This window comes from Zootoca vivipara, chromosome 6, assembly GCF_963506605.1.
Source record: "Zootoca vivipara chromosome 6, rZooViv1.1, whole genome shotgun sequence".
Classification (NCBI taxonomy): domain Eukaryota; kingdom Metazoa; phylum Chordata; class Lepidosauria; order Squamata; family Lacertidae; genus Zootoca; species Zootoca vivipara.
This window is the reverse complement of record NC_083281.1, coordinates 85,304,371-85,327,717: the sequence shown is the minus strand read 5'-3', so window position 1 is coordinate 85,327,717 and position 23,347 is coordinate 85,304,371. Positions and strand designations below refer to the sequence as shown.

Genomic DNA, 23,347 nt, shown 5'->3' with positions numbered 1-23,347 from the left:
GCATGCACCACTCTGGCGGGACAGTCTGCGGGCAGGTAGGGTCACAGCCTGCATACCAGATGGAGCTGGTAGACAGCCGCCCAGGACACAGAATTGACCTGCGCCTCCATGGACAGCTGTGAGTCCAAAATGACTCCTAGGCTACGTACCTGGTCCTTCAGGGGCACAGTTACCCCATTCAGGACCAGGGAGTCCCCCACACCCACCCACCCCCTGTCCCCCCAAAACAGTACTTCTGTCTTGTCAGGATTCAACCTCAATCTGTTAGCCGCCATCCATCCTCCATCTGCTTCCAGGCACTCACACAGGAAATAATAATAATAATAATAATAATAATAATAATAATAATAATAATAATAATATTTATACATACATGCATGCATGCATGCATGCATGCATACATACATACATACATACATACATTCCCCAGCCACTCTGGGCGGCTCCCAACAGAATATTAAAAAGAATAAAACATCAAACATTAAAAACTTCCCTAAACAGGGCTGCCTTCAGATGTCTTCTAAAAGTCAGATAGTTGTTTATTTCCTTGACATCTGATGGGAGGGGGTTCCACAGGGTAGGCGCCACCACCAAGAAGGCCCTCTGCCTGGTTCCCTGTAACCTCGCTTCTCGCAGGGAAGGAACCGCCAGAAGGCCCTCAGTGCTGGACCTCAGCGTCTGGGCTGAACAAATAGGGGTGGAGATGCTTCAGGTATACTGGGCTGAGGCTGTTTAGGGCTTTAAAGGTCAACACCTGGTTATGCTGCTGCAGATGCTCCATGGCTGTTTCTTTTTTCTGCGCTCCTCCCAACGGTCATTCCTCCCCTGGTCACTGCTGTGGATGCACAACCTGTCTAATCTCCCAGGATTCCGCATAAGCACTAGTCCTCAGAGTGCACTCCCTGATTTTGGAGGGCATGACTCCTTTGCTTCCATTAGTTCGAATGGGTCTACTCTGAGTAGGATTTTCTCTTCATGTTTATTTATTTTATTTTATTTTACAAATATCATATACATTCAAATATAATGAATATTTATACATATATAAGATTCCCTTAACCCTTGGACTTCCCTTGGCCCCCCTGCCACCCGGTAGTTTCCATTGTAAACCTTTTTTCTACTGCATCTTGTAGTATTCAAATTTTGTTCCCGTTTTAACCATAGAATTGTTACATTACAAGTGTTATAACAATCCTGCTAGCATTTTTAGGTGTTTACAGTGTTCTTCGAGGTAACCTGTAAATTTTTCCCATTCTTTGCTGAATTTCTTATCTTCTTGGTTTCTGATCCTCCCGGTCAATTTTGCCATTTCGGCATAGTCCATCATCTTGATTATCCATCATTCTCTGGTTGGAACTTGATCTTCCTTCCATCTTACTCTGAGTAGGTTTTAGTCGGCTGGAAAAGTTATAGTAAACCGGTACTGTATAGTTATTCCCCCCTTTTATTTTTATTTTGTTATCCCCCCCCTTTTAAAATCTTGTTGAGTTTCGCAATGAGATTCCTCACCTCCCGTCCGCCCCCCACAGTGATTTAGAAAGTGAGAGTAATCCCCAAAATTCATGGAGAAGGGGATTCAATATCCGAGTCCCTCACACATCTTGAGGAAGGTGGGCACCCCATATCATACGAAAATGAGCCTTTCCCCAGGATTCCCTTGGGGAGGAGGCGTTGCCCACCTGATCCACCAGCAGGGAGGTGCAGCGAATCTTACTCTTGGTGTTGTTTTTCCTTGGTCTGCTCCACCCCTAAAATAAATAGGTTCTATGGCATTCTCGGTCACCGCTACCAGCTCTCTGTAAAGCTCGTGTCTGCAGACTTCACTGTGATCAGAGAATATTGTTCCAAAGGCCGGTACACGTGCTATTCAGAAGATGAGGAATGGCGCGAGGTAAAGTCAGCTCGGTTTGAAGAGGGGGGTTGGCTGTGGCCCATGGGTGTAAAGGTAAAGGGACCCCTGACCATTAGGTCCAGTCGCGAACGACTCTGGGGTTGCGCCGCTCATCTCGCTTTACTGGCATACAGCTTCCAGGTCATATGGCCAGCATGACTAAGCCGCTTCTGGCGAACCAGAGCAGCGCACGGAAATGCCGTTTACCTTCCTGCTGGAGTGGTACCTATTTATCTACTTGCATTTTAATGTGCTTTTGAACTGCTAGGTTGGCAGGAGCTGGGACTGAGCAACGGGAGCTCACCCTGTCGCGGGGATTCAAACCGCCAACCTTCTGATCAGCAAGCCCTAGGCTCTGTGGTTTAACCCACAGCGCCACTCGCTTCCTGGCCCATGGGTGTATCCAGTGATAAATGGTCCCTTGCGTATAGGGGGGGGGGTAAGTGCCTTCTTCCCCTGCCCAAGTGGCTAAGCTGTCCTAAACCCAAGCAACACTGCCATCACCCCCCCCCCCCAACTGCTTGTCACATTCAGGTTTTGCACACATTTCACAACTTCCCTCCTGGAGTCCACCACATCTTCTTCCAACACCAAAGCCAAAATCTGAACTGGCAGGAATCCACCCTTCTGACGAGAATAGCCAAGCTCTTCAGAATGGCCAGATGCATGAAAACAGACCGAAGGATGAGGATCACCAAAAGCAGCATCACCGTTGGCCCGTTTTCCTTGGACAAAACCATGTACTATAAGGACGGCAGAGAGTTGAGCAGCTGTAGCTTTATTCATTACCGCAGCATCCAGTGTCCCTGCCGCGGCAACTATCTCCACTGGTAACAAGTACTTTCGTTCTCTCCCGCTAGTCCTGTGCGGAGTTCTTCCCCTCGTCCGGTCTCGATGCAGATTTCAGAAGTTCTGAGCTTCTGTCACGTTGTATGCCAGCACCTGCTCACTCTCTGTATAATGGCCATTTCTGGAAGTTAAAGAACGCAGGCTCTTTCTCGATAGGCTATGCAGGAGGGGGGTGGAAGCTAGCTCTGAAACTGAGATAGTTTTCAGGCAGCAGAGGGTATTCTGTTTTCACAGCACAAGTTGCAGGGACATGGAACAGGGAATTGACCCACTGAGGGGATAAAATAATTCGTTTGTGCTCTGCCTAGTTAAAGGGGCATTGGCTATTGTCACCTCTTGCATTGTTTGACTTTGTGGCTATACATTTTTGGGGGGAAGAACAGTCCTGTAATTCTCTATGGACTCGGTGTGTATAAAGTTACTATGCTATATACTATAAAGTTTGCTCACTTGAAATTCATGTCTTTTTGCTGGCAGGCTCCACGTAGAATTGTTACAGAATGAATTTCATTGCCATTTTGACCCTGCTGTTTACATTCTCCCACATACCTCTGTCATATGTGTGTGTTTATACTGAGGACAGCACTTAATGCATCTGATGAAGGCAACTCTAGCCCACAAAAGCAGCTGCCATAAAAAATGACCCAGACTTTAAAGATACCACAAGGCTCTTGATTTTGTTGTTGTTGCAGCAGACATGCAAGGCTACCTGCCTGGCTTTTTCAAGGATCTATAAGGGGATGACAAAGGTTCCCCCTTCCCTGCTCCACAGAAAATATTAGGTAGATGGACTAAATGCAGTATCAATGTGTTAAACTCAATGTAAAGCTTTACTGGGAATGTTGATAGCAGACGGGCATTAATTATCGGGGGGGGGGGAATTGAAGATTAAAATGGGACAGTTCTAAACGGACTTGAAGCAATCACCCATCTGGTTTATCCCTGTGTAAACTTGTAACCTGAATTGTATAGATGGACCAGAAAGTGACGTGAAGTGGTAACAGTCCTAAGTGCAGAGACTACAATGGTGTGAACTGCTGGGGGTGCTTTTCATAATATAAGTGCTGAAATAAATAAAAAGACCATGCCACTTCCTTTCTGCACGTGAACATTGCACCCCAGGTGAAGGAGACAAGTTTGGAGACCATCTAGGTTTCCCATCTGGGGGGTGTAAGTTTCATCTCTGGGGACAACATGCCCACGTGTTTTCAAGGGACGGATCTGAAAGTGAAACCAAGGTGGTCAATTCCCCCTCTGCAAGGTCTGCACCGCCCCTTGCCATTACAATATGTGAACTGGCATAGGAATGCTTCCCTGTTCATTTGCTCCCCACTGTCCCGAGTCGCGCAGTCATGGATGAAAACATTCAGCTTCACATAGTTTGGTGTACTTTTTATTGGCACAAAAAATATCCAACTACAACATGGCATCTAAGTATCAGTACACTTCTTTGTGCATTTTACTTAATATTTGTTTCATTAATGAAGTCATGACATTATGTGTTCACTCCAGGCTTTCCAAGCACCCATTTTGATACCCTTCCAGGGTATCAAAATCACTGGTTTTATGCTGTCATCACTGGTTTTATGCTCAACATTAATGCTCCCCGCACCCCATTTCTCTCTTTGCTAGTATGGAAGACTTCCCAGAGGCACAAGCTTGTCTCTTGCAATACCCAACCCAATTATGATGTTCAGCTCCTACAGAGTCTCTCATTATTTATTTGGGCTCTTCCATGCACATTTAGTCAGAAACATGCTTACAACTGTGTTTTCCAACACGTGTCAGTCACAATCTGCTTGGGGCTAAGTTTTGAGACAGGCCAGGTATGTCAAGCAATGAGCAACAGGTTGCAGTTCTAAAGAGGCCTCTGTGCCTTTCCAAAACCTGATCAAGGTCACTTGGGTCATGGAAGTGAATTCACTACTGCTTGGCCACGTTACTGACTTCCTATATCTTGAAGATACAGTCTTGCTCCTAATTTTTTTCCTGCCAAGTCATTCCCCAGCGACCACATTAGTCAATGTCTGGTCAGTATCAGTTCCTTTTTAAAAGAACTCTGGAAACTCCATTGTGTTTCATTACTGCCTAGCGCGCATCAGCAGTTGCAAATCAGCTCAAAACAAACTTTTAATATACAGTTCTCATTTACAGTTCAAAGTATTTGATGAAAGGCAATTCTCACCCTGCCCACACAGTCCTTGTTCCCCTCTCAGCTTCTGAGAAGAAACATGCTGGGAGCGGAGAAGCCTCTTGAAGGAAAGGCTATAAGGATGTTCCATTGTGTGTCTTCTGTTACCAAAAAGGGCACCTAAGCGAAGTAAGAGACAAATGAGATAGACTGGCTCATTTGGCCAGGATGTCCCATACAACAGGGGTGGGGAACCTTGGCTATGCGGGCCAAACTTGGCCCACCACGCTGTTTGGGGCAAGGCATGCCCAGCCACTGCACCCCTGACATCAAGTTTGTGTGTCTGTTGCATTTATATCCCACCTTTTCTCTAAGGAGTTCAAGGTGGCATACACTATTCTCTTCCTCTCCATTTTATCCTCACAATCACCCTCTAAGGTAGGTTAGGGTGAAAGACTGACTGGCCCAAGTCAATTCAGTGAGTTTCACAGTTGAGCAGGGATTTGAACCCTGGTCTGACACTCCAACCACTATACCATCGGAGTTGCTTCATATTACAAAGAAGAAACAAGCATGCAGAAATAAGACATGAGTCCACATCCAGAATAGATGAATTTATGATCTGAACCTCAGCACACCTAATACCCCATCCTATTGATGATTTGTTAACTGCCAACATTATATAAGCTCATTGGGACAAGGACCTGGATTTTTCTGTTTATATCAGGTGTGGAACAGGTAAGGGCTAGAAAGGAGCTCCTGATTGTTCTTTTGCTGATTGCTTCTGTTTCTATTGAATGGAAACTGCCTCTCCTTCCCAGCACTGCTCCTTGGGCCTCCTTGGCTAGTAGGTAAACAAACCAGTCATTCTGTTTGCTTGCCACTTACGGCATCTCATAAGACAAGAGTGAATAGCAGGCCGTTTGTGAAGTTACAAAACTTACCATCCGATGTAGCACTGGCAAAGGTTCTCGTGGGAGGTAGCCTGCTTAATTAGAAGTTCTACTTGTGTGGGCACATCCAGTGTTTCGTCGTGAGAGAAGTCCCGTCCTTTACAGAGAGAGAGAGAGAATAATTAGGAGACTCGCAAGCTCACCTTCACGTTTCTGTTGCTCTGGAACAAAACCAAATACAAAAGAAACAGGTGGAATGGTGTATAGTTAGGACCAGGTGAGGGGAAACCTTTGGCCCTCCTCATGTCGCTAAACTACAACTCTCAGCATCCCTGGCCTTGCTTGCTGGGGCTGATGGTTGCAGTTCAGGGAAATCAGAAGGGGCAAAGGTTCCCCACACTTGATAAAGACAAAGGGTTGTATCCAACTACAGTGGAACCTCAGTTTATGAACACCTCGGTTTACGAATTTTCGGTTTACGAACGCCGTGGACCCATCTGGAACGGATTAATTCACTTTCCATTACTTTCAATGGGAAAGTTCGCTTCAGTTTATGAATGCTTCAGTTTATGAACAGACTTCCGGAACCAATTACACCCATGCTTCGGGTTAAGTACGCTTCAGGTTGAGTACTCCGCAGACCCGTCTGGAACGGATTAAACCACTTTCCATTACTTTCAATGGGAAAGTTCGCTTCAGTTTATGAACGCTTCAGTTTAAGTACTCCGCAGACCGTCTGGAACGGATTAATCCACTTTCCATTACTTTCAATGGGAAAGTTTGCTTCAGTTTATGAACGCTTCAGTTTATGAACAGACTTCCGGAACCAATTGTGTTCATAAACCGAGGTACCACTGTAAGTTCTCCTCACAGCAGACCCACTTAAATTAATGCTCACGACTAACTTAGATCCATTAGTTTCAAGGGTCTACTCTGAGTAGGACTAACCTTGGCGACAACCCAAATAAAGTATATAAGCATCTACAGTGGATTCTCTACGACTTTTTCCTCCTCCTTCCAAGAAGTGGCTTTTCTTTTTCTTCCGAGAGGAATGGGACTCTGCTTCAGTTTAGTGGCCCTCCTCCAACCCATGATTCAGCATATTGCCCCCCACTTCCCTCCTCTCCCCTACACAGTTGCACTGAATTTTACGACTGTAAGCTCATTGGAGCTGAAGCCTGTTCTATTCTACAGCTCCATCCATACACAGTTATGATTCTATCTAAATAAATAGGTAAGGAATAAGCACCAACAAAGCACCTGAATTCAAATATAAGTGTATATGTTCATCTTTTGTGTTTTGCAGAATATGCCATTACTTACCAGTGAGTTTATCACGGACCCTGTTGATAATCTGTATAGCCTTTTTATTTAGAGCTTCTGGTTTCACAAGACCGTCCCCTACTAGAAGGCAAAAAGACAAAAGAGAAAGGCACAAGCTTAAGATCTGAAACCTAAACTAAATGTGTAGCAGTGGCATAAAACCCTCACCCCCTGACACTGGTTGGAAGGGAGAAATCAAGCAAGTTACAGGCAACTTTTTGTACAGCTCTGGCCACCTCTTTCTTCAGAGAACTAAACTGATCAGAGGTTGGTGAACCTGCCCTGTAATAAAATAGCACTTGGGACTTTTCAGTTTAATGGGGGAGGGAAATAGACTGAAAGGAGAATATGACAGGGGTCTATAGTATTATGAGTGACAGGAATATTTGGCCTCTCTCCTGGTACTGGGACTTTGGGTCACACAATGAAAACCAATGAGCGACAGACACAGGACGTTTTTCACACAACACGGAATTAGGAACTGGCTGCCCCAAGGTGTTGAGATGACCACTAGCTTAGATGGATCTGAAAAAAGAAGTGTAGACAAATTCAGAGGACAGGCCTAGGCAATGGTTATTAGATAAGACATTGCTTTAAATTTTTTTAAAAAATGGAAATAAAATTTCAGAGGCAAGTTAGCTCTGAACTAACTTGGTGCTGTGAATATCCGGGGGGGGGGGGGAGAGCTGCAGCCTTCATGCCTTGCTTACAGGCTCCTTGGAAGGCATCTGGTTGGGAGATGGGAAGCTGGACTAGATGGACCTTTAGGTCTTGATTCAGCAGGGTTCTTTTTATGCCCACTCTACCCCATCAGAGGCAGTTTGGGCTGCACATTTCGGGCCCTTAACACCAACAGTGGCGGAACAGAAGACCCAAGTGCTCCCTCAAGGGGTCCAAACTTACTGAAGGAATGGATGGATTCAGGCACCGTGGTCCCAGCCTTCTTGTGGGCCGTTTCACCCAGCTCCACACTGTCCAGCATTTCTAAGAGGGAAGAAGAGATGATCAGACCAAAAGACAAACATGCAATTCCTTCCAGGACTCTTGCTGCTTGGAGCTGCCTCACTTTAGGATGTTGGATGTTGGTAAGAGCTGGGCTTTGGTTACTGACCACTGTGTTCCCATAGAGCAAGACAGGGAAGCCTCTGACCTGGGGGGCCAAATGCAGCCCCTCACAAGCCTCTCCGCCCCTCACTATCCCTGCTGGTACAAAAGTTAAGAGTCACTGACTGTTGCCCCACCCAGTACCGGAAAGTGGCTCCTGGAAGGTTTTCCCCTCAAGGAAACACTGCCTTTGGGTTAAAAAAGGTTCCCCACCTCTGCCACACAGCAGCTTTATAGGGGCTAAGTGGTTTGGATTGCGGGAATTGCATCAGCCTTAGCTGAAAAGCTGCTTCACTGCAGCACAGTTAGGTGCAACAAAGCAGCCTCTGCTTTAGCACCTGCCTGGTGCTCTCATCTCCCCATCCCTGCCTGAGTATAAACGTATTTCCCATGAGGAAGGGGGAAAGAGAAAACTGTCCAATGCCCCATTTCAGAAACCAGAAGGGCTTTGGCCATGGAATCCTGGGCCCACCAAGCTCCCTTCTTGTTGTAGCCTAATTAGGGAAGGGGAAACGATTCTGGCTCTACCTAAATGAAGGATATCCCGCACAAAAGGACAACAACAAAAAGCACTGTTTGGGCCAATACTCACCTACTGACTGGCCAGCAGAGTAGGAGTCTGTCCGTGTCCGTGATCGCTTGTTGCCTTTTGTGTTTGCTGCAAAAGAGACAGAAAAAGAAATGTTCAATGCACTGCAGGTTTTCCTTATGTGCCTTAATTTTTCCAGCTGCTGGTCCAGACAACTAAGCCTGGGGACAGGCTTCCTCCATAAGACCAACCTCGGTGGATCAGACCAGTAAGTTTGTCTAATTCAACATTCTGCTTCTTACACCGGCTAGCCAGTTGCCACTATTTATCCCAGGGCATAAAGGCCACCACCCTCCCTCCACGGTAGCTCCACAACTACAGGCAGTCAGCAGCAAACCACACTGCTCAGCAGACAAGTTGGAAAGGGCAACTGGATGCCTAAATTGGTCTTCTTCTGCCTCACTTCTCCCTTATTCTCCAGGCAAACTTACTATCCATCAGCCTCCAGTTCAGCAAGGGGTCATAGACAAAGGCTTCCAGCACAGCCATGACGCTGTCTTTGTGCTCTCGCAAGACTTCCATGACAGTGTGGCAAGTGATTCTGTAGTTTCCATCTAAGCCAGTCACCTGCAGGGGGGGAGAGAAGAGAGGAAGCATTTATTTCTGATTTGCTTCCAAAAACATACACAACACTCTGCTGCGGCCTTATATCACAGGGAAAATCTATAGTGGGTAAGTAACAGGAAAGCTTGGCACAAGACTGGCCCTTCTCGTTCAAGAGCCCCTGATAAGCCTCCAAACCAAGGAGGGGGAACCTGTGGCCCTCCATATGTTAGAACCCCTGAACACCCATGAGCCCCAGTCAGCATGGCCAGTGGTCAGGGATGATGGGAACTGTAGTCCAGCATCATATGGAGGGTCACAGGCTCCCCATCCCGGCTCCAAACGAAAGCAAACGACTGAACTAATTGCCTGTTGAAGTAGAAGGGGAAATGTCTATCACCTCTTGATGGCATCCTTATGTTTTCCATATTGTAGCTCCACAGACAAGAGGCATTTCTCCTGCTTACCTCCATGGCGTTTGTCAGCATCCTTGTCAGCCTGAAAGGGATCTTCTCAGGGAACTTTTCCCTGGTCATTGCCACCTAGAACCAGGATGGAAGAAAGGCAATTGAATTAAAACATATGTTGTAAGCCGCCTAGAGTGGCTGGGGAAACCCAGCCAGATGGATGGGGTATAAATAATAAAATTATTATTATTATTATTATTATTATTATTATTATTATTATTATTATTATTACATTGATGGGGCAGGATTCTTAAGGCCAAAAGAAATTAGTGCAGGGGGCAGCGACAACTGAATTCCCTGACAATTTAATTTTAACTTAAATGAACTGGGCTTCCTCCATCTCCCCTGAGTAGGGCAGCGATGCTAGGAAAAGAGGTGATGATCCTGCAGCAGCTGCTATTAGCCTCGCCGCAAAACACACACAGATCTCTGCTTTCAAGTGCAAATCAAAACACCCATATTGTTTCAGTTTTGGCTCCCAGTGCATTATGGAAGGCTTTCTTCGGGAACTGGGAACACGGAGGTTGTTAGACTCCAACTTCCAGCAGCCCAAACAGCCAGCATGCCTGGTGGTCAGGGACGATGGGAGCTGCAGTCCAGCAGCATCTGGAGGGATGTATTTTTCTCAGCTTCCTTCCTTCCCACCCGCTGTGCCTTCACACTTCCAACTTCCACCCTGCTTTCTGAAAACGGAATCGCGTTACCTCAAAACAGTCTCCAAAGTCAATGTGCAGAATCTTGCCACTCAGCCTGTCGAGCATAAGGTTGGAGGGATGCCTGTTGGAGCAACAGAACAATGAATAATTTGTGAACAATTCTCAACAAACTACTTTGGTCCTCTATGACCTGTCGGAACAGATCCTTGTGGCCCGAGAACACTGTAAATGCATGTTCATCCCCTGTTTCATCACTATTTCATCTCCCTCCTGCATGCCAGATTTTAGATAGTTCTTACTTATTTTGTTGGCATATGTTATTCCTTGTTATATTGCTTTAAACCAGGAGTGAAGAATCTCTGTCCCCACCTCCCAATGCTGTTAGATTTCAACTCCTGCCTGCAAAGGAAGATGATGGGAGTTGGGGAGCCCAACAACATGTGGAGGGCTGCAAGCCACTTTTGTCAAAAGGCTGGGTAGAAATACTTTGTACCAAGAAAAGTAGGTTGACGCACTGGCATCTGATCCAGGAGACAAAGGCATGGATATGAACTTAAGATGAGTCTGCTGGATCAAGCCAATGGCCCATCTAGCCTGGTCTCACAGTGGTCACAGGCTCCCCATCCCGGCTCCAAACGAAAGCAGGGCCTGCTTGCGGGGAAGCCCACAAACAGGGCCTGAGAACAACAGGACTCTGCCCACCTGCAGTTTCCAGCAAGTGGCATTCAGACGCATAATACCTTTGAAAGCTGAGGGTGAACACAGTCATCATGTCTAGTAGCCTGAAATTTCATTGCCTGCTTCTCCTGCTCCAGGTGCAATGATTGCTTTGATTACTGAATGCGATTTTTTTAAAAAAAGGGAAAAAGAGTTCACTTCCACTTGCCTGTCACCAAGGCCCAAAATGTAGCCAACCATCGACATCACTGCTAACGACCGAGTGTAATTTGTTCTTCTGTCGAACCACACCTAAAGAGGAACACGGATCAATAGATGTGAGTGAAACGTATTTGCCAGAGAAATGGTTTGAGATGGGGCAGCATTAAGCAACAAACTCTCCAACTGTTAAATTTATGCAAGGGAATGCCAACTGGAGATTGGGCTAGGTATTTTTAAATCCCTGGACTAGACCCAGATGAGTGTCCTACTCAGACCTGGTGAAATTAACGGACATGACAAACTTGGGTCTACTCTGAGTAGGACTTAGTTGGATACAACCTAAAGTGAAATCCAGTCAGAGCTTCCCCTGCTCTCTTGCACAACTATTTGCACGCCCCATATATTCCTTTCAAACCCACACAGGTATGACTCTCAAGTGTTCACCGTGATGCTCCTTTCCTCTCAGAACCATCAATGGTCTATAAAAGGCCCTTCCCTGCAATGAGGTTTGTGAACATTCCATGCGCAGTCAGGTTAACAGGCACTTTCCAGCCTTTTCTATTCACAGAAACACAAGCTGTGGCTGTTATGACTGTGGGTTTTGTTCTTCAAGTCAAGTATGTAGGGCTTTACTTTTTATTTTTTGCTAGCAGCAAGCTCAAAGTGATTTTGCCTGGCACATATTTTTAAACCCGAGTCCTTTGTATTTTCAAATCACACTTGGGCAGTTTAGAGGGCTGGAAACTAGCCTCAGATTTGTGCTTCCTCTCATTACCCTTCCTGTGCTCTAATTCCCACCTCCCTTCATTTCCTGTGTTGTGCAAACCAAAGTTTACCTAGTGCAAATGTCACAGTAAACCTTGGCTTGCTTAAACCAGGAAGCAAAGGGAGGAAAATCGGAGTGTGAGAGCCCAAGACTTGCTTCCAAGTCTCCAAACCATGGTTTGAGATTGAACCAACCTACCACATAACACACAATATCTAGTGCTAGGGAATATAAAGTAGCTGATGCACATGCAACTTTGAAAACTATCAGTTGTATTCTATCATTCTTCCTTCACTGATTAAAATATGCCTTATCTAAGTCTGCAAGTGCTTCAGAAAGCATTTGGAGCTGGCTGTACCTCTGAGCTGGGACTCTTCAGCCAAAGAAGTTTGGCGAGATCATCCCCGGCTGTATTATTAACAGCATGTTCAAACACCTCCACCTTCTGCATCAGAGTGAGGTGGTCGTAATCAGGAGCCATCTGAAAATAATTGGAGAAAGATAATATTTAACAGTTATCACATGTCTTAAGGAGACACAAGAAGATACATTTTTACGAAGTACAGGAAGGGAACCTAAAAAGCTGCCGTATACCAAGTTAGACCATTGGCCCTGCTTAGTAATGTCTACACACTGACTGGTAGCTGTTCTCCATGGTTTCAGTCTGAAGTCTTTTATACACCTAACATAGGGTTGTCAAGGATTAAAACATGTGCTTTACCACTGAGCTATGGCTCTTCCCTACAAGAGAGCTCCAAAGGCAACATTAACTCTTCTCGCTGCGAAGAACTTAGAATATTCTATTGGAGGCACATCCTTACCCTAAGCATGATGCGGTGTTCAATGTTGAGCAGAATCTTCTTCTTCTCTCTGTAGTCTCGGATGAGTGCGTGCAGTGTGTCGCAGTGGGGCACCCAACCAATAAGTCCCGAGTTTGTAGAAAGTGGAATAACTGCATATCTTTGGATGCTGGAACCAGAGGGAGGAGGACATTCAACTTTTGAAAAATTGCCTGCCCCAGCTTTATTGAAAATACACTCATTCCAACAACCAGGTTTCCTTCAACACACCTGAGGTTTTTACGCAGGGATGTTGGGTCGTTGGCTAGCAAAGTGTTCACGAGGCCAAAAAGCTGCATCACTCTTTCATCCTGACGCAGATCTTCATGGCCCTTCAGAAGGAAGACAAATTCGTGCCCGTTGCTACCTGTATGGGAAAAGGAGAAGGTTTCTTAAGTTGTGTAAACTCAGATGAAGGTTTGGAGGGAGCTGGGTATGAATATGCCCCCTAGTCAAATTGAGGGTTCCTCAATTACCGGAGTTCAAGGGCACATTAGAGTCAGCAAAAACACTTGGGGAAAGTAGGCCGGTGAGGGGCACCTGGGAAGAGTCCTAAGAAGCTGGAAGACTGCATTTGGTTCCAGGACCGAAAGTTCCTCTCCTCTTTTTGGCTATTGACAAACCTATGAATTGTACAGTTTATGAGTACATCTATTCCACCACCCCCATCCTCCCCCCTCTAAATCAGTGATCATCAGAACACCAGAAAGAAAGACAGAGAGACTTGAAACTAAAGCTGGAAAGAAGGTATGTGTGCTTCTTCACCCATTGGGGGGGGGGGGGAGAAAGTCAATTTCTTACCCATTAAGGTTAATTTCCTTGGCCTCTGTTTGGACGTGATGACTTGTAACGATGGCGCAATAGACTGGATGCGGATGACTTGCTGGTTAGGATCGTACGTCCCTGGGACTGCCAGCTCCAAATCTCGGCACATCAGGAGTTTGGGCGAGACGTACTGGAGCTCCAAGGAAGTCAGCTGCCAGAAAAGAGGCAAAGCGGGTAGACAAAATTAATACAGGCAGTTTGAAGTGCCTGTTGAATGGTTGGCCAATGATAGATCCACCCTACTTCTGAGGGGAAAAACCCTGTGCCTCTCGGCTTACCTGAGGCAGCTGCTTAGAGATACGCCTGAACACATGATAATAGAGATCCCAGGCTTGGGTGAGGTCCTTCACATTTCCCGATTTCATGTATTTCCTGCACCATTCTTGGGCCTCCATCAGATCTCTGCCGTAAGCCTGCCGAGCAAGGAGAAAAATTAGCCCATCACTCTATGGTTGCCGACTAGTGCTGAGACTGCTGAGGGGTTGTACTGTCATAAGGTACTCAATTGTGCTAAATTCCTTCACAAAAGGTGGGCAAGTCTGCCTCAACCTACAGGGTTTTTTGTTTTTCTTTCTTCCCCTAATCTTCAATTGGGGCTAGCATCTTATAACTTGCTACTTCCAAAAGACTGACCCATGAAGCAAAGAGGCTGCAACACCTTGTGATTAGTTGTTTGTGTATTGCAGGTTTTGCTGGGGCCAGCCAGCAGGGTCAATGGTCAGGGCTGATGGGAGTTGTAGCATTCAAAACACCTGGAGTAGCCGTGTGTGTGTGTTTATATAGTGAGGCTGCTCATTTCAGGATTAAAGCGTTCCTAATGTGAACCATTCACAATTCTTGCTTTGTGGACCTGGACCTGGAATTGCAGCAGATATGGGCAGTCCTTAACTCTCATTTTCATACCTGGTTGAAGGAGGTTTCCTTAAGAGTCTGAGGCCCACGCTCCATCATGGCATGAAGGGGCTCCAGCACTTCAAACATCCCCTTGACGTTCCTCTCTCCAAAATACAGACGCGACGCCTCCTCCAGCCCCTCGTGCCACATCTCGTGCCAGAGGATGGCCACACGGATCAGTTCTTCGCTCACCTGAATGAAACACATGATGGAAATCACTGCCTTGTATACAGACAAGGGCCCACCTGAAGCTTTGGCAACAGCAGTTTTCAGGTTGGGGTGCCTGTGTGTGTGTTCCCCAGCCCTGTTATCTTGGGACAACCTGGGGTGGGGAACCTTATTTTAGCCAGAGGGCCACACCCTTCAGAGCCACTTCCTGGGATCTACATACCGCAGTGGGCAGGGCCAGTGGCACAACTGATGTGACTCCTACCTTTCACAAGGCAACTTTCCAAACACACAAGTCAGGCTCTCTATAGCACACATAGACACAACTCTCTGTGTTTCATATCAAAACCTCCGGGTATAGGGAGGTATGTAAATTCTATAAATGATAATAATAATAATAATATCAAGGCTAGCAAGAGGCATTATCTGTTGCAGGGGTTAATAGTACTTCTGACTGACCACAAGAGGGAGCTTAAGGAGCATCTTAAAACATTGTGGTGCTACGTTGCGCAATCCCAACATCAGCATGTGAGCATATGAGCCTACTGTACCATATTATACAATTCTATTTATTTAACGCATTTTGCTCCCACTCTCCATCCAAGAAAGTCTCCCAGAGCAGCATTCAAAGAAGAAACATTTCTCTCTCACTTTCTGCCTTCCCCTGATGTTCATTCACCGGTGAGCTCACGAGCGCTTTAAAAAAAACCCTGTGTATTCTTTAACCACTTGACTCTGAAAGTGGGGTTAAGGGAGAGGAGAAGGACAGGGACTTTCGGTGGGGAGAGCTAAGAACAGGCTTCCTCAACCTTGGCCCTCCAGATGTTTTTGGCCTACAACTCCCATGATCCCTAGCTAGCAGGACCAGTGGTCAGAGATGATGGAAATTGTAGTCTCAAAACATCTGGAGGGCCAAGGTTGAGGAAGCCTGGCTAAGAATGTAAAAAGAGCATGACTGCTGGATCAGGCCACAAGCCCATCTAGTCCAGCACTCCATTTCCCACAGTGACCAATCAGTTGACTCTTGCCATTGCGATCCAGGCACCAGCAATTCAGAGGCACACTGCCACAGTTCCCAGAGGCAGCACATGATCACCACGACCGTAACCACTGGTTGCCTTATCCTTCACAAAAGTGCCTTTTAACGCCAGGTAAGCTGGTGGTCATTGCCACATTTTTATGGCAGTGAGTTCCACAAGTTCACTACTATGCGGGGTGAGGGGGGGGGGGATAACACACGATGAAGTGGAAGGAAATGAAAGATGCCTCGTTTTCCGCAACTGTTGCTGGAAGCACATGACATGGTTGTAGCTCGGGTCGGGTGGAAGGATGGAGCAGCCTCCACATTGAATCATAGGGTTGGAAGGTGCCCCAAGGGTCATCTAGTTCAACTTCCTGCAATCAGTGGCAGACTTTAGGCCAGTGATGGCGAACCTATGACACGCGTGTCAGACGCGATACGCAGAGCCCTCACTGCTGGCACGCGCCCCATCGGCCCATTCACGCTGTTGTTGTTGTTGTTTCCCCCCATTTGTTCTCTCGCTCCTCCTCACGCTACAGCTTGTCTTGTAGCTTGTCTCCGCTGTTAAAACCTGGATCCTTTTTTTGTTTTTTTTTTGTTGCTGGTAGCCAGAGATTGGTTTTTTAACCCTTTCTGTGCTGTTTTTTCTGGCGCTTTGGCAGACGATGATTGGGTGTAACAGCGTTCATTTTTTAACCCGTTCTGTGCTGGTTTTTTGGGCGCTTTGGCAGACTATGTTGGTGCTGCGTGTTAGTTCCAGTGAAGGTATTATTCATCATTTATTTCTGTTCTCTTCCCCCCCCCCAAAAAAGTGCAGCAGCTTTGGGGCATCCCCCCCAAAGCAAAGCAGCTTTTGCCCCCCCCCCAAAACCCTCCAAAGCTTTGGTCAGCAGCTCCCTGCAAAAAGCTCAACAACTCTGGGCACTTTGTGATAAATAAGGGGTTTTTGGTTTGGTTAGGTTAAATAATTAGTTTTTGGTTTATTAAATACAGTTATATATTACAATTATACATGTTTTTGTTATTTAAACTATAAATATCGCGAAATTATGGTTTTTTTCTCGAAGTGACACACCACCCGAGTTATGCTCGGTGTTTTGGCGAATTTTGACACACCAAGCTCAAAAGGTTGCCCATCATTGCTTTAGGCTCTCAAATTTCAGCGGTGCTCTGTGCAACGCTTAAATTCTGCACCCGCACTGCCTCTACTGCTCCATTCTACAGCATTGCACCAGTTGTGCTACTCTAAAACCACCTCTGCTGAAATGCAGGAATCACAGCCCTGACAAATGGCCATCCAATCTATTTAATAACTTGATTGAAGGGAGGGGATGCGGGTGCATTCTAGAGATTGTTGCTTCTGCTGCATTAGAGATAGCATCCTGTTCTTACAGTAGCTAGCCAGATCCTTTTGGGGAGCTTGCAAAGAGTCCTCCCCACCTGTATCTCCCAGCAACTGATATCCGCAGGCATATGGTCTCTGATCATGGAGTCAGAACATTGATCGCTATTGTAGCTAGTAGCAACTAGCCTCGTCACCCACCATGATTTTATCTAGTTCTCTTTTAAAGGCATTCAAGTTGGTGGCAATCACTACATCCTGTGCAATCGAATCCCAAACGTCAACTATAGGCAAATAAAGAAGTATCAGCCCACTGGTTCTGGCCCGCAATCACCCTCTTTAAAATTCTGTACGCTAGCATTAAAGAAAAAGATCACAGGCATTCTCAGACAGAAGAGTCAAGTGGATCAATCCTTGCCGAAACTATAATTAGAATCGTTTCACAATACAAAGGGAAGAGTGTTAAAATAAATAGCACACACAACTCCCTAAGAGTCAGGCAGATCAATCCTCGCAAAACCATAATTAGGAATGTTTTTGAGTACAAAGGGGAAGACAAAGCGAAGCTCATAATGGTTACTCTGTCGACCAAATTGCAAAGCAGAGGGATATATTAATTAAAACGATACAACCCACCACTGAGGTTATAGACAAGGAGGGGTAAAAACTGAAATGAATGCATCCAGTTTTCTCCCCCAACCTGGAATGTTGCACAGGGTGGAAGGAGAAACGAAATATGTGCATGCATGCAACACTCACCATCATGGCCTGCTGGACTAGTGTGTTGCTGTGTTCGCACATATTCTTCAAGATTTTGTTGGCGGCATTGTGACGGGCCGTTGTGGTCGACTTTGAAGCGACAGTCAGTGGGTAGATCAAAGCCTAAAGGCAAGTATCAGAAAGCAGCAATTTATAAAACCGGAGCTTGTTTACAGTCTGGGGCCTCAACAAGGTGGTGTTTTTTTTGGGGGGGGGGGTGGCTGGTGGGAAAAGAAAGCAGGAGTGCTCACCTGCGGGTGGTACCTGCCGATATCTGTGAGAAGCTGGTAAATAAGTCGGCCCACCAAAGGACGAGGGGTGTCGATTCTAGCGATGAGCTGAGGGATAACCTGATTTTAGAGGACAAGAGAGTTAAGGGGGGGATGAACTCAGACATTTCTCAAAAGATGCTCTTATTTCATACAAAGCTAAGACAAGCAAAGGAAAAATGGAAGGATAACAAATTCCCCTGTGCAAACAAATACACAGGTTTATGAATGATGGGGCTTGGGAAATCCAGACATAACCATGGATTATTTTCTTTAGTCCGCTGTTGTACTTTGGTTTAAATAATGCAAGGGATGCGCATAAGAAACCAGTCCCTTACCTGTAACCAGGTATCAATCTGGATGGCCTTCACCCCTTCTACCAATGCCTCATTGACTTCTGGCCAGTGGCCGTAGTCGAACCATAGAGTAAGGACTCTAAGGAAAGGAGATCAAAACACATCAGGATCATAAGAACGCAAGAAGAGTCCTGCAGTTGGATCAGGGCAATGCACCACTTAGTCCAGCATCCTGTTCTTACAGTGCCCAACCAGATGCCCTAATGGGGAGCCAGCAAGCAAGACCGGAATGCAAGAGCAGTTCTCTCCCCACTTGTGCTTTCTAGCAATTCAGAGGTGCACTGCCTCCGACGGTGGAGAGTCCCCATCAAAATAAACTGCCACTGCACAAGGGCCCATTTTTGGTGTGTGTGTGTGTGTGTGGAATCCTCACCTGAGGGTATCCTGCAAATTGTTTCCTCGTGACAAAGAGATGGACCGGAAGAAACCCTGCACTGCTGGAACAGTGTACATCAGGAGTGTTTTGGACAAGTCCTGCCAGAGAACAAACGTTTTGCAGGTCACTCTGCATGAAAGCAAGTGACGGCCAAGAAAGGGATGGGGAACCCGCGTCCCTGCAGATGTTGCTGTGCTACAATGCCCACCATCCCTGACCCTGGGAGGGCGGGTGTTTTACCAACATCTAGAGTGCCACAGCTTCCCCGCTCTTGGTGCATATCAATTGGAAGGGTGAAAGGAAGGGGAACCAGCTGGGGAGACAATTGGAGTGTACCTCCATGACTTTCTTCTGCACGGGAGATGGAACGGGGCTGTTTTCAGGGCTTTCTGTCTCGCTCTCGCTGTTGCTGCCCTCCGTGTTGGCACTGGTGACACTGGCTCCACTGGCATGGCGAAGCTTCTTCTTCTCGTCCCTGGCCTGGTTCTGATGCTTATAGTGGAGGACGGCCTCAAAATTCATGACTGCCCATGCGTGCCAAGCCTGCCGGGTGTGGGTACGCACGCATTAGAATAGCCAATAAACAATGCCCCTGCTGATCCCTAAGCCAACACTCTGCTGCAGAAGGTGGAGGGCAGAGGTGCTTAAGTGTTTTGTACCCTGGACTGACAGGCCCCACCAGAAGCGCTGCTGCTACTCTGGGCGACATGGGAACCTTTTGCTTACCTTGTACCAATTGCGGTCATGCTCTGTGGAGGCACTGTAGTACTGCAGGACCTTGGGGATAGTGCTCTCGTTGATACCTTGCAGGTTCAGCTGCCACTCACCCAGTTTCAGGAAACACCTGAGAGCATATGCCAGGAGGAATACTTTGGTCAGGATCGAGTATACACTTCCAAAGTTAATGCTAAATACATTACTTCTGGTAAATGAGCCACCATAGCTGCTAGAGGACCGTGACAATTTGGGTCCCAGGCTTTTTAGACTCGTCTACCCATGTACTGCCAACCTAGCAGTTCGAAAGCACGTCAAAGTGCAAGTAGATAAATACGGTAGGTGCTGCTCCGGCGGGAAGGTAAACGGCGTTTCCGTGCGCTGCTCTGGTTCGCCAGAAGCGGCTTAGTCATGCTGGCCACATGACCTGGAAGCTGTACGCCGGCTCCCTTAGCCTATAGAGCGAGATGAGCGCGCAACCCCAGAGTCAGTCATGACTGGACCTAATGGTCAGGGGTCCCTTTACCTTTACCTATGTACTAACTGAACTGAACGCATGTTCACTAACCTGAAACCAAAGGGATACATGGGTTGCCAGATGTGATGTGAAATATATTGGCATTCTTTTCAGCTCTCCTACCCCACTAATTCTCTATTAAAGAATCCAAGTTGGTGGCCATCACTACTCGTGGGAGCCATTGTTCCATAGTTTAACTATGCGCTGTGTGAAGAAGTGCTTTCTTCTGCCTGCCCTGAATCCTCCAGCATTCAGCCTCACACTTAATTACACTGAAATGCATTCGCTGTTTTACTGCCCGTTCATTTGGTTTGTGGAGATCCTCTCAGAACTCTTTTACCATCCTCTTTTCATTTTAAGCACCCTGAAAATCATGCCTCATCTTATTAGCGGTGGCTTCAGAGGGGAACCCTACAGGTATTTCTTGGGCAACAATTCCCAGCATCTTTGAAGGCTGGTCATGCTGGTGGGATGGCTAGATGGGAGTCCGGCAAAAGCTGAAGAACCACAGCTTCCCCATCCTTGCAGTAACGAATCAATCCAGCTTACATAATGCGGAACACACAGCACCATGGTCTCTATTGTGCAGCTGGCATAATGATGTTAGCAAAATAAATGGAGCTAACAGTGCTGGAATGGTAGTGCTCTGGGAACAGTAAGCTTCTTGTGGCTACTAGCACAGATTACTGATGTTGAGAGAGTCATTTCATCCAGAGTGTGCATGGCTTCAGCTGGTCAGGCCATCACCCGACACTTTGTGTTATCTGCAGCCTTCGGGAAGGCATGTCGCTGCTTCTGGCCTGGTTGCTGAGCCTCAGGGGAAGGAAGGTACTGACCGTGCCATGAGCTTGTGGAGCTCCTGCCTGTGCTGCTGATCCTCATTCGCGATGGCATGCTGAGCCTGCTGCTGCATGGTCTGAACAAAGTGCTGCATGTGCTGGAACGCGTCGATCTGCAAGGTGAATGCATGCTTGCTTTGAAGTGCATTGCTAGGCTGTTATCAAGCATTGACAAAGGGGGGACTTTGTGGTTGTAAAGATACACATACAAATCAGGAATCATTGGGTTGTAGCCAATGTGGGCCCTACTCAGAGAAGACCCATATAATTTAATAGGCATGGCTAACTTAGGTCCATTGATTTCAGTGAATTTCCTCTGAGTAATTTCCTCTGTCAGATGTCCTAACCAGTAAATGATAAAGTGAATCAAGGGCTCACCTTCCTTCATACAAGCTGTCAGCTTTTGTTATTTTAGAGTACCCTGTGTATATCGCTTCAGTTAAAAATACATTTATTTCCCTTTCCTTTTTCTTTTTTAAAAAGTAGATTTTTTAAAAAAAAAGCCTTGGAAACAATAGGGGAAAATGAGCTAGCAATCACACACCAAGCTGGAAATTCATCTGTGCCGTGCAGAGCAGCTTTTGCACTAAAGAGGAAGATGAACATCACCATTTTCTTCCTGCCTCTCCTCTCTTGGGTTGCAACGCTTCAGTACCCAAGCCAGAAAGAGAAGGCAAAGATTCTTTGGACATGCCATAACAATTCATTAAAGCTACATAACCAAAGTGGATTTCCTCCTGCACTTCTGTGGAAGTGTAAAGGAACCATTCTCAGCCTGAGGGCTGCCATGTTCCCTCATGGGCAAACCCTCTGGGGGTGGCATTCCATTGGTAAGTGTGGCCAGAAGCAAACATGGGCAGAGCAGCATTCGGCTATTCCAGTCATGTAAAAGACAGGAGTTTACACACACACACACACACACACACTCCATCCAGGCAGGCAGGCAGGCAGGCAGGCAGGCAGGCAGGCAGGCAGGCAGGCAGGCAGGCAGGCATCATCATCACAGTACAAGAACACATTCCAGGCCAGGCAAAGGCACTTGAGGAGGGCTCTGAGCAGGACTGGAGACAAGGGTGCCCTGGGAAGAATCCTAATGCCGGATATAGTGGCTTCTGGATCTCAGCCCCCATCGCTAGTGCAAAGGGCACACACACACACACACACACCCCCCTCCATAACTACACCATAGGTGAGGCACAAGACCCTTTCAGCAATGCCACCTTCCCCTCTTCCCTCTCAATGAGCTCAGCTTGTACAAATTTACAACTTCTTCTAAAAATTCAAGGATCCCTAAATTATTCTTTTTCAAGATGTTACGTTAATACTTGATGAGGTTTACACACACACACACACACACACACACGGTTGCTTAAATCTCCCCCCACTGTGAGTTGAATTGGCTACAAGAAAAGCACGGGTGTAAACCTGTTCAATTCAAAAATAGCCAAAAGATTAACCATTGGTGGGGTGGTCCCTTCTGCATTTTAGAAGGTATGCAGCTGAGCCACACAATTATAAGAGCTTTAGCCTCCACAGTCTATGGGTTTGGGGTGGGGGCACTGAATAGAAGGAATGACGTGGCAGCACATTCAGGACTAAAAGAGAGACTTTACCATATATTAAACAGGAATAAGAAGGGATCCAGACTGAGGTTTATTGGATTTGATTATGTAAATTCCCCTCACATGGCTGTGCCAAAGAGACTCGGCCATGCCCCTGCAAAGCCAAGTGATTTGGCCTTACATAGCCCTGTGGATTCTCCAGCTGTTTGTTGGCTGGGTATCTAAGTCTGCAGAGATGTTTTGTCTGTCTGTGCAAAAAAAAAAACACACAACCCCACTCCAAAACCCTTTTCCGGTTTGCCTGGTGTGTTGTGTGTTTGCTTGTTTCTTTACTGACCACTGACACAACACACACAAACACACACAAGGGTAGAGAAAATGCTGGGACATGGTGGAGAGTCATCCACTTCAAAACCAGAAAAAGTGGCTGGGCAAGGAAGGGAGAAGAACCTTGTGCATTTTGCTTCTTGCACTGCAGCAGTCCTAGGAAGCAGGAGTTATCAGCAAGAGGGACAAAGGCATTTTCGAAATTCTTTCCGTTTTTACCTTGCGGGCACTTTTCCACATGTGCTTCATGTAGGCGTAGGTCACCTGAGGATGAACAGTTGGCAACGGGTGATCCAACTGCCGGGACGGGTCAACCCCAAGAAGCAACACGAGGGTCTTATGAGCCAAAGCCTTGAATAAACAGAAAAGAGGAGGGGTGGGGGAAGGTTACTGTGGATTTTTGCGTCCAACTCTTTTTGCTGTTCTCATACCTGCTGGAGTTGCAAGA

At 46.6% G+C, this 23,347-nt stretch overlaps 1 protein-coding gene across 5 annotated transcripts in view; it reads right to left on the bottom strand.

The window, feature by feature from the left end:
• Positions 1-4,105: 4,105 nt before the first annotated feature.
• Positions 4,106-23,347, bottom strand: part of MTOR (mechanistic target of rapamycin kinase) — a 99,552-nt gene continuing 80,310 nt past the window's right edge. For all 5 annotated transcript variants that reach the window (XM_060276244.1, XM_060276247.1, XM_060276246.1 and 2 more), the window contains 23 exons: positions 23,119-23,250; positions 21,008-21,123; positions 19,667-19,784; positions 19,277-19,483; positions 18,938-19,038; positions 18,547-18,643; positions 18,191-18,289; positions 17,940-18,062; positions 14,659-14,841; positions 14,034-14,168; positions 13,732-13,906; positions 13,162-13,297; positions 12,913-13,060; positions 12,450-12,572; positions 11,333-11,415; positions 10,495-10,567; positions 9,791-9,865; positions 9,212-9,347; positions 8,784-8,849; positions 7,991-8,071; positions 7,088-7,168; positions 5,816-5,921; positions 4,106-5,051 (listed from right to left, as the gene is read on the bottom strand). In XM_060276244.1, the coding sequence (XP_060132227.1) occupies positions 5,036-5,051; positions 5,816-5,921; positions 7,088-7,168; positions 7,991-8,071; positions 8,784-8,849; positions 9,212-9,347; positions 9,791-9,865; positions 10,495-10,567; positions 11,333-11,415; positions 12,450-12,572; positions 12,913-13,060; positions 13,162-13,297; positions 13,732-13,906; positions 14,034-14,168; positions 14,659-14,841; positions 17,940-18,062; positions 18,191-18,289; positions 18,547-18,643; positions 18,938-19,038; positions 19,277-19,483; positions 19,667-19,784; positions 21,008-21,123; positions 23,119-23,250 (2,610 nt within the window). In that variant the 3' untranslated portion in view covers positions 4,106-5,035. The remainder of the gene's footprint in view (positions 5,052-5,815; positions 5,922-7,087; positions 7,169-7,990; positions 8,072-8,783; positions 8,850-9,211; positions 9,348-9,790; positions 9,866-10,494; positions 10,568-11,332; positions 11,416-12,449; positions 12,573-12,912; positions 13,061-13,161; positions 13,298-13,731; positions 13,907-14,033; positions 14,169-14,658; positions 14,842-17,939; positions 18,063-18,190; positions 18,290-18,546; positions 18,644-18,937; positions 19,039-19,276; positions 19,484-19,666; positions 19,785-21,007; positions 21,124-23,118; positions 23,251-23,347) is intronic.